The following is a 10,304-nucleotide window of genomic DNA, read 5'->3' on the forward strand; positions in this document are numbered from 1 at the left end:
TGCATGATTTCCTTCCCACCCAAACCCCCTCCCCCCAGTTTGTTGTGTTTGGGTTGTATTTTTTTTTTGGTTGTGTCAGTGCTCACAAAGCTGCTTACAGTGTCATAGAAATAACGGGTGGTGAAGTGGAGAAAGTCCATATAGCTCCAACCAGCCCACATGCAATAGTGATAGAAGACATATTGGCTAGTTTAAATATTAAAAGAAAATAAAACAAAGCAGGATATACACTAGTAATTTCTTATTCAAAACTAGTTTTATTTTTAAAAATAAATTGAATGCATAGCACTCACAAAGATTCCATTGTTTTGGACATTTTGCATTTAGGAGCACCATTCTTATTTATGCTATAGAAAACATTTTGGTTCTAGTAGTAAGACCAGTGTATCTTTAATGTACGCTGGTAAAGCCCTTTTAAATAATACATCAAAACTGTTCAGTATACATTTTTTCTGTAGTCACTATGAAGCTGTAGTGTCAGAAAAAAACCTCAGACTAAGTAATAAATTAAAAACAAACAGCAAGTAGTGGATTTCTTTACAGTTGACCTAATGCCTTAAAAATTGTCAAATAAAAATACCCTATTAAATGTAAGTTTGTAGTATTAACTAACTGAATAATCCCCCCACCTATTATAATTCCAGTGTTAAGTATTAGTTAAACTTTTATATATCAAATGCCTATGGAATAATTTTACTAATACTCCAAAAACAAAAGAAAAGCCTATACTGCTGCATCACAACTAAAGATGATGAGTTAGATGATGGAGATCTTGCAGAAAAGTTTGCTACAGGCATCTGCTGTTACTTCAAGTCATGGTCTATTACTGTACATTCATAGTATCAGAGGTAGTTAAGAGTACTGAGGACTTAGATATAGCATTGCAACAAAATGAAACTGGTGGAAGGAAGTCCATTTCCCTCTAACATGGGTAACAATGCTGAACAAAAAGCATGGCATCTTATGAGGTGGAAAATCTCAACTTAATGCTACTTTCAGATAAGTGGAAATATTCATTAATAGATGGAGAGATGAGGAAAAAGATTTTATACTTAAAGGAAGTAAGAACTGACCACCCTAGGTCTATTTCAAAACAGATTCTCAACAATAAAACAGAGAGGGTTATTTCTTTTGTTACGCTTCTAACCCCCTCTTGACTTACACTTTTATGCTACAAAAGCCCACAACAAAAATTGGGATTCATAGAGAAAACAGAACAAAAGGAACAGGATTTATTCTCCTCATCAATAAATAGATTTTTGTAGCATGTTGTCATTCAACTCCAGAGCGAATGAATGTATCTGTATCCTCTCCCTCCTGAACATTATGGGAAGACCCTCTCTCCAGTGACAAAGTGGTCTTCATAAGATCCCCAATGGGATGGTACACACTTCATAAGTGTTGCAACTAAGATGAGCAGAAGATGGTAAAAGAACGAACAAAAAAGCCTTAAGCTTACGTCCTGTACAGATATTTTAAAGTAGTAAGAATCCCGTCATCCAAATTTCCTCCCATATTCTACTACAGGAGAGGCTGGTGTTTTGTTTTTTTATTTTTAAGAAGTTTTTCCCTAGTATCTTCATTACCATTTTCATGCAAGAGTTGGATCAGTGAAGCTTTCTACCCTCAGACTACCTGCTCCACAGGAGATAGTGTAGTTTCATAAAGTTATATGATCAACACCTTAACTGTGATAAAGCAGTTCATTCTGCAATATATTTTGACCCACCCATTTAGAAGAGTAGATCTCTGCATTTTCTTCTGGAATTCCCAAACAGACTATAAACTTGCCCCACTATTACCTGAGAATTTCCCTCTGCTGTAAGCCTGACACAGAACTGGATTTCTATGAGCATTTGCCTGCCCTTCCCTGTACAATTGATACTGCCAGTACAATTGGAGGATACTTGGTTGTTGTGTGTGCAAGTATGTGGAGGAATCACAGCCACTGTAATAATTCTGGCACAGCACAAGCTCGGATGAAACTTTCTCTTTTCTTCAATCATTAATACCTCACTACTGGACAGTAGTTTACATCTACATTCTGTGACCACTAATGCATCCCTTTGGTACTTGGTATGTAGATGCCCTGAAGAAAAGCCACTCCATTTGCTATGGTCTCTTCCCTTTCTCCCTCAGATTATACCCAATTAAGCATACAAACCAGCAGAGCAAAGTAATGAGTAGAAAATTCCCTGAGTTAGTATGAAAGAGTTACTTTAAACAAAAAGGATAAGAAAGGAGAAAAGAAGGGAAAACATAGTGTCTATCCTGTGAGGTACAAAACTTAAAGATTAGCCACAATACCAGTTAACTCAAATGCAAATATCTAAAACAAATATCCAGCACAAGAGCAAGAGCATGGAGTTATCAAAATGAAATTTGTTTCTTCCTCTGGTCCCTACATATTTGGAAAAGTCTGGCATTCAGTGGATTCTTAAGTTTCAGTAAATTTAAAGTAAACGTTAATACTGGATGGTGGTATTTCATAAATGTCTTCAAAAATAATACTGCGTATCTCCTTCATTAAACAGTAATTCTGTAGTTAGTCCACAGCCATTTTTCTTTTGGCTAATATTTCAAGTATGTGCATTAGAAGCACAGACTATTCTGAGTGCCTGAGTAAGAAGTTACTATGCCCAGGTATACACATTCTTTCAGATGTTCTGGGTGCTTAGTTTTAGCAGTCTGTATTTGACCTACAGTACTAATTGCCAATCCAGTTGTTTGTTTTGTTTTTTCCTGGAAAGACACAAAAACAAAATAATTCCCCCACAATGCAACTTCCTGCCCCCCATAAACAAGTACAAGATCATTTTTGTACTTATCACCTCTCAAAGCAGGGAGTAACACAGGAATATCGTCCATTCACTTGGTAACTTCGGTTGTAGGAGACACTTATACATGGCTTCACTTCTAGAGGAACAGCCAGTGACATGGCAGCACCAGTCTGTACGTGCGATCGAGCCTGGACACTAGACTGTAAGGCAGCAGGGCAAGTCTGAAGTGGATAAGATGCTGTGTGATTAGCTGATACTATCTGTTGACAGTTTTGCTGTTGTGATGTCTGATGATGATACTGTAATGAAGACTGATGAGCTTGGAGATACTGTGGTATGTGAGGTTGAACATTAGCCTGCTGGGCAGTTGGACCTGGGGTCTGAAATACGGTATGTTGAGCAGACTGAGCATGTTGTCCTTTTTGCTTGTTTGCTTCCTTCACATCATTATCATGTGCACTACAACAAATTGAGAAGACAGAACGCATTAAAATAGATATAAAAGTCATTTTAACTCTTGGATTAACTTGAGAGCAGTAACAAATGCTGTGGTTACTGGAAAGGTTCTAAACCTTAAAAAAAGCCTTTTTTTTTTTTTTGGTCTGCCCTGCAAAGTTTGTTTCTTTTCAGGATTTCTCTTATTTTCATAGCAATTCTAAACCAGGTTTAGTGCAATACAATTAAAACAGCAGTATCAAAAATAGCCTCAGTGCAAGAAGATCTGCTAGTATACTGCAGTTGAGTGCCAGATCACCTGAAATTACACTTCTTGTCTCTGCCTCATTTAAACTGGGTAACAGAGTACAAGGTTTTTCTTTAAAAAACACCACATTCTGGCCTGCTCTGAATTTAAACAGTTTAGTTCACCTGAGTATCCTTTGATTTATACCTTACTAAAGTATATTTAGACGTATTCTTTCACATGATTTTATGCTGAGATTAAGCAAGCAGGTGCCAGCTTCACACTGCAGACCTAAAGTCTGATAAGGCTTTGGTTCTGTACGTATAGGGCTGATCTCTTGAGCTTGGTATGGTTCAGCCCATCAACAGTTTTAATTTAAGAGACTGCAAACTTTTTATGGTGTACTACAAAAAAAGACTGTAAGGTTTCCCTGTCCTCCCATATCAAAGCATTCCAGAATGATACTGAAAACACTTTTACAACACATTTTTGTGTGCTCTAGGTACCATTCATTTCATTACATTTGTCTCTGAAGTAAATAGAGGTCAAAGGTGATAACATCAACCTTATTAAGAAGTTTTGATTCTTCCAGATCCAGAATTTTCTGTACTTTAACAGTGCATTTAGTTGTGGGCAAGAGCAAACCTCTCTAAGGGGACAGCAATTAATGTGGGCACAGGTTTAGATCTTGAGCTTTGGAACGTAAGAACTGATTTGATACCCTTTCCCAGCAAGGTTCATTTGGCATTTGCTGCTGCTTTATCTGATGTTATTTACATTGCTACATGGTAACACAAAACTAGATACAACCACCTGGCTGTTTTTTCTCTCAGTAAGTTGGCTTTTCAAACAATCTATGTGTTATGTGTTTGATCCACAATCAGCCTCCTTTGAACTTCCAAGGAATAGTCTTCAGAGCAAGCAGGAGCTCCTGAGCCTCCCATACTCTTTTTCACCTGTTAATGCGCCACAGAGATTGGAAACAATCTCTGCTATTCAACAGATTCTCTAAGCATATTATACCTAATATTACTTAACACATAAGTATAGACAAACTAATGGTAAAAAACAAAAAACAAAAAACAACCCACAATGTTAGAAGCAATTAGGAATACCAACAGTTTGGTACACTGGCCTGAAAAAAAACTGTTATTAACTTACATTAATAGGCGTTCAATACATGGCACTAGAAAATCCCAGGAGTATGCAGTAAGATGATGTAGTCGAGTAGGCCATGTTGGTGAGAGGCGCAAGATAATCCTTGAAGAAGCTACACATGCAGTGGCAACTAAAGAAGGGGCATAATTTAAGAATGCATGATCTAGAATGAAGGAAACATAAAGAAGATTAATTAAAATTGGACATAATCTGCCAAAACAACAAAGAAGTAATTACCTGAAATATGTAACTCACCTTGCAGCGATACTTCAAGAAAGTAATCAGCATATTTTGCCATATATAACTTAGTCTTCTCTAAGCAAACCATTGGCCAGCCATCATGAAGATCAGTTTCATGGACAGCAATAGAAAGATAATAGTCGATGAAATGAGCAGCAGTTGGGAGGCACAAATTCCACTGAAATGTTTCTAGCAACAGTAACTCCATATGAAGCAAATTCTGTTTTGTTAGTACCAAATTCATATTAGTCATACATCCCAAGCTGTTCAGTTGTTCAAGTTTGGGAACGCTGTCTTCCTTTTCTTCAAATTTACCTTCAGAAGAACAGAAAGAAGGGGAAAAGAGGTTCAGCACGTGTAAACTACAAAACTGATTGCATCTAATGACTGTTGTTGGTCATATTTCAATTCTAATACAACAAGCAAGCTTTAGATTTTTCCACAGATGCAAAGCTCAAATGGAAGACTTATTTGGAGACATAAAGGGGCATGTACTATCAAGGGCTAAGTTTCAGCAGAACACGTCCTCATGCTGGATGTTGTACAGTGCCACATTTCCTGTTGATTCATCTGCCCACAAACCAGTCACCATTCACCAAGTGCAGAAGTAAGCTACGTTATGACATCCGTGGCACTGCACACATTAAGTTTTTGTCACCAAACTATCGTATTATGTGCTCCATTATCAGTGAAATACCACTGTCCTGACAAACATAACAACCCCGCATTTGACTTTAATCACTCTCCCTTTCCCACAAACCCTGTTTGGTTCTAGAAATCATTAGAGTACAGCTGCCTCTCTAGCCAATTTATCTGCTCTTATTACCTGTTATGGTAGGTGTATTTTTAGATTTCATAGCAAATATGCTGCTCCAGCATTTCAAAGAAGTGGATTTCAGCAATGTACATTTGAAAAACCACATTGCCATATACACTGTTTCAACTTAACACTGCTAGTAGCTTCAGCTTTCCCTGGACTTTAACTTGTCAGGCCTGTATGCTTTTAGCCTGAAGCAGAATTGTATATGTAGAAAACCCATTAATAAGAGAAACAAGTGTCACATTTCCATACAGTTTGCCATATGGTTGTGCTATTTCAATTTCATTGCAAATTCTTTCCATCTTACACCCTCTATTCGGTACTACAGATATGTTGTAAAAGCACATTTTTAGAGACTTTTGCAGGACCAATCATTTGCTGATTGCCCTGCCAACAGTGAGAGGTATTTACACAGGAGTTAAGGCCATTCTAGCCCCAGCCTGCTCGTTTTTGTTTTCCATGCTCAAGTAATTATAGAAATGGAAGCTTTTCAGGGCTCACATAATCATTTCCCTTATTATTTCCACAACTTTATCAGCCATACCAGCGTGATTTGTCTAGCTTACCACACTGTTTGAACCACTTGTTTGAGACACACAGGACAGAAGTTTAAAGCAGCATTTTGGTTTGTGCTTTCTCTACTAAGTCACACAATGCTTCTTGGAATAACATGTACTCCAGGCTGTCATAAGCACTACTTGCAGTTTGTTACAAAGGATAGTAGAAGTGATTAAGAAAAAATAAATTAATAATCCTCTTCAGAACATGAATTTAATTTGAAGATCTGGCATTAGTTAAAAGACTATCCACTTTCTTAAATGGATTAGACTGGTTTCTGAGGCCAGGTTTTTATACTCAGAGCCCCACCCTTTGCCAAGGTGGCTGGTGGTATCCAGTTAAAATTTACCCCCAGAAGAATTCCAAAACAACTCTTTTCATCTTTTAACTGTCCTGTTTAATAGCTGTACTGGTGAAGACAGAGTGCAGTGAAAGGAAGCAATATACCAAAACCAGAAAACCAGAGCACTGAGGTGTTAACTAGCAGAGAGGGCCTACAGTGTCACAAATTTTTGTTTGAGAAAATGAAAATAGAGAAATAGGTTAGCAGAAACTGAACCAGCAGTCAGCTCTGCTACCAGCACAAAGCTTGGCAATTGTTCATAAACCAAGTGTCCAGCAAGTCTGCTGCAAACTACATTCATGTATTACTGGGGACCTGTGAAAAGGCTCCAGAAATGTATAAATATGGACACACTGTATGGGATTCTAGCTGAGCACAATGTAAGCAGCAGCACAGTTCTTAATGAATGTTTGTAATTAATTCTATCTTCAGAGTACCGTGTACTCACCATTGTGTTCACCTATGTTACATTTTTTACGTGACACAGTACAGGATTTACATTAGCCTGGGCTTGCACAAAGAGCAGCACAATTTACGAAATCTGCTCTCTGCCAGCCAGACACATGCAGCACCATCAACAGGCTGCAAAACAGTCTACATATGGTTTATTTCATTTCTTCCTTTATCACAAGTATCTTAATTATTTTCAGCACTGGATTGCTATATATACTATCTTTGACATGTCCTTCAGAAGGCAGCCTTTCCGTTCCTGTAACTTCCCTCTGCAAAATTCATCTTAAAATAATTTGTATTTCCAAACACAAACATTGGTTTTTAATTGCAGTTCATTTTTTCCCCCTTTTTCTTATCAGGTGCCAACAGAGGTCCAAACAAAAGTCTAAAGAAAGGCTCTATCAGCTGGGCCAAATTTAAGTACACAAATCTAACCCTCAGTCTTTTATAACCACTTTGTTTCCCCTGCCCCCTTTATTCCCACCATGCTACTCCCTGCATTTGGCAGAACCACTTGTATTGATCTTGTTCATCTACGGTGCTACATACTTACTTGCTAAAAGTAAACAGGAAAGAGCAACCACATGCAGCTGCTGTATGGATATGTCATAGCGATCCATAAAGAGGTCCAGCAGATACACAGCTAGATGTCGTGCAGCAGGACAGAGTCTGAACCGATTGCTCACAATGGCAATCAGATCTGCAAAATATCTTCTCAGATGTAACTGGGGAGATTGGCCTTTGTAGGAGGGCAGCTTCAGCTCCTGGATGGACAGCAGCAAGCAATTTTATTATAACCACCATTTAGTGTACACTGGCATCAAACCAACATAGCTGGTATTCTCACATTTATTATGGAACTTGCAAACTATTTATTTCCCCATCTTTTTGTCCTCATTCTGTACCTCTTTTCACAGAGCAAAGAGTATTTGTGGTATTACAGAATTAAGAAATACTTTGGTTCTACAAAACATTATATGCTACATAATAGCATAAGGCTTAGCATTTTTTCATCTATCGGCTAGTGCGACTGTAGATCTTACCTACTCTACTGCAAAGGCTTCCCTAGCAGGGAAGCACCAGCAGTATGCAAGGACTGCTCAGATGCTTCAACACAAAGTCCAATAGCTTAACTCAGCCCTCTCCTGCTGCAGTTTGATCACAACCAGACTTTGTACTAAAGCAATGGGATGTCCCAGTGCAGGTGCCTTTGGGAGAGGGACACCAACAACTATAACTGAGGGTGGGAACAGGGAAAGGGGCAGGGGGATGCCATCACTTCCTGCATGCACTTCTGACCCTGACTTAATCTGATCTCACTGATGCTGCACTGTCACTGATTACAGCATGCTCTCAGACAGCGAGTTAAACGCACATAAAACCTCACACAGTCTGATATCTGAAGAGGGGGAGGACACCAAAGCCCTACCAATGCTACAGAAAAGAAAAGCCTTTGGCATTGTGTTTGAAATACAGAATTGGGGCTGGTAAAAGTAGAATCCCTGGGCTCCTGCTCACATCCCCTTAGTGTAGCGCAGCAGCCCTGCCATAGCCTGCTGTCACACACACTTATGAGCTACACAGTGCATTGCAGACTAAGTAGGATTTTGACTACAAGTAGATTTCCAGCAGGACAGTCCGATGACATGAGGTTAGAACTGAGTCAGCCCAAATTTTCCAATTCAAAGTTCTACAGTATTTTTATAAAAACGGGAAAAAGCACCGACCAAAGCCACTCGTCCTACCAAACTTTGGAATTTCACAGTGCTGACTAAGCTGTAGTAATTGTAACTCTGGGAGAACACCCATTATCCTGTTTCGCTCGTGTTCCTCCCCCTCAACAAGTTACTTTGGCAGTCACACCTTTGAGAACAATAATCCTCTAAGGCAGCAGAAATAGGTTCAGTCACTATCGACTCCTTTTCCAGCCAAGATGCTCTTTACCGAATCGTCCCCAACAAGCAGCTTCCAGTCGGAGCCGAAGCTATTTGAAACAGCCCCAAGTGCTCCTGATGCTTTGCCGGCGATGCAGTAACATCACCACTTCCCTGAGTCTGAACTCGGAGCCGTTCGCACATCTGAGCAGAATCCTTTTGCTTTTACACGGGACAGACAGAGAACAGCCCGGCGGGCAGGTCAGCTGTCAACACCGCGGCAGTGATGAAGCACACGACACCGCGTTTCCCGCTGCAGACACACGGCCCTCAGGTCTCAGCCACGCCGGACCGACACCGCTCGCCCCGCTCCCCCCCGGCCCCGCACTGCCTCCCGCCGCCCCCCCCGGCGGCCCCACCTTGTAGCGCAGCGCCTGGTGGATGTCCGCCGCCAGCTGTCCGCTCCACCACTGCGCCTCCAGCTCCATGGGGGGCGGCGCGGCGCGGCCGGGGCCTGGCCGGAGGGGAGGAAGCGGCGCCGGCTGAGCGCGGACGGGACGGGACGGGGCGGGCAGCGCCACGCTCGCCCGTTCCCCGCTCGCCCGCAGTTAAGCGCGATCAGCTGCCGCTCTCGCCGCGGGGCCCCGCGGCCCCTCGGCCCAGCTGGCCGTCATACGAGCCGGCGGCACAACTGAGGCTCGTTAAGCCCCGCCGCAGGGCGAGGGGCCCGATCGCGCCCCAACAAAGGGCGGGCGGCGCTCCCCCCGCCCCCACTCACCCTACACGGCGGGGCCTGGCGCGGGGCACCTGAGCGCGGCGCAGAGCCGAGCGCTGCCCGGCCATCACGCGGCGCCGCCCGCCTCGCCCATTGTTAAAGGGCCGAGCGGGGCGGCGTGTGTACAAAGCCGGGCAGCGGCCGCCCCGCCGCCAATCGCCGGCCGCCTTACAGTGCGGCCCGCCCGCCAGCTGCCAATCGGAGCGCGGCGCTCACAGGAACACCGCGGGCCCCGCCGTCCGCGGCCACGCGCGGGAAGACTTTGGGCCCGCGGAGCTGCCGTAGCCGCCCCCAGTCAGAGTGAGGAGCCGCGGCGGGGCGGGGCCGTTATATGGACTCCGCCTTGGGGCGGATTCAGTGGGGGCGGCTCTCGGCGGCGCCGTGATGCGGGGCTCCGTGTATGAGCTGGGGCTCGGGGTCTATGAAGCGGGCGGTGCACGCCTGTCCGACGGGCCTGAGGGCACCCACGTGTTTCGGTTCCGCAGCTGTGGGGTTCTTGTCTTGTGGTGTTGGGGCAGCCTGGATGAAGGACCGTGGGGGCACCGCGGGGCTCTGCGTGAAGTGCTTGGGAGAGATAAAATGTATGAAGAGTTATGACTCATTGGGTTAAATACTGCTAGC

At 42.8% G+C, this 10,304-nt stretch overlaps 1 protein-coding gene across 2 annotated transcripts; it reads right to left on the reverse strand.

Annotated features, from left to right (window-relative positions):
- Nucleotides 1-237: 237 nt before the first annotated feature.
- CCNJ (cyclin J) lies at nucleotides 238-9,788 on the reverse strand. 2 transcript variants are annotated; one of them, XM_015867272.3, is made up of 5 exons: nucleotides 9,687-9,788; nucleotides 7,588-7,798; nucleotides 4,876-5,175; nucleotides 4,624-4,783; nucleotides 238-3,239 (listed from the first exon to the last, which is right to left on the reverse strand). In XM_015867272.3, the coding sequence occupies exons 2-5, from the start codon at nucleotides 7,652-7,654 to the stop codon at nucleotides 2,828-2,830; spliced, it is 939 nt and encodes a 312-aa protein (XP_015722758.2). In that variant the 5' UTR covers nucleotides 7,655-7,798; nucleotides 9,687-9,788; the 3' UTR covers nucleotides 238-2,827. The 2 variants fall into 2 exon arrangements, with proteins under 2 accessions (XP_015722758.2, XP_015722757.2); XM_015867271.3 differs by having other exon boundaries at nucleotides 9,328-9,788.
- Nucleotides 9,789-10,304: the final 516 nt, after the last annotated feature.

The sequence above is a fragment of the Coturnix japonica genome, chromosome 8, assembly GCF_054131305.1.
Source record: "Coturnix japonica strain WE chromosome 8, WE-NBRP24, whole genome shotgun sequence".
NCBI lineage: Eukaryota > Metazoa > Chordata > Aves > Galliformes > Phasianidae > Coturnix > Coturnix japonica.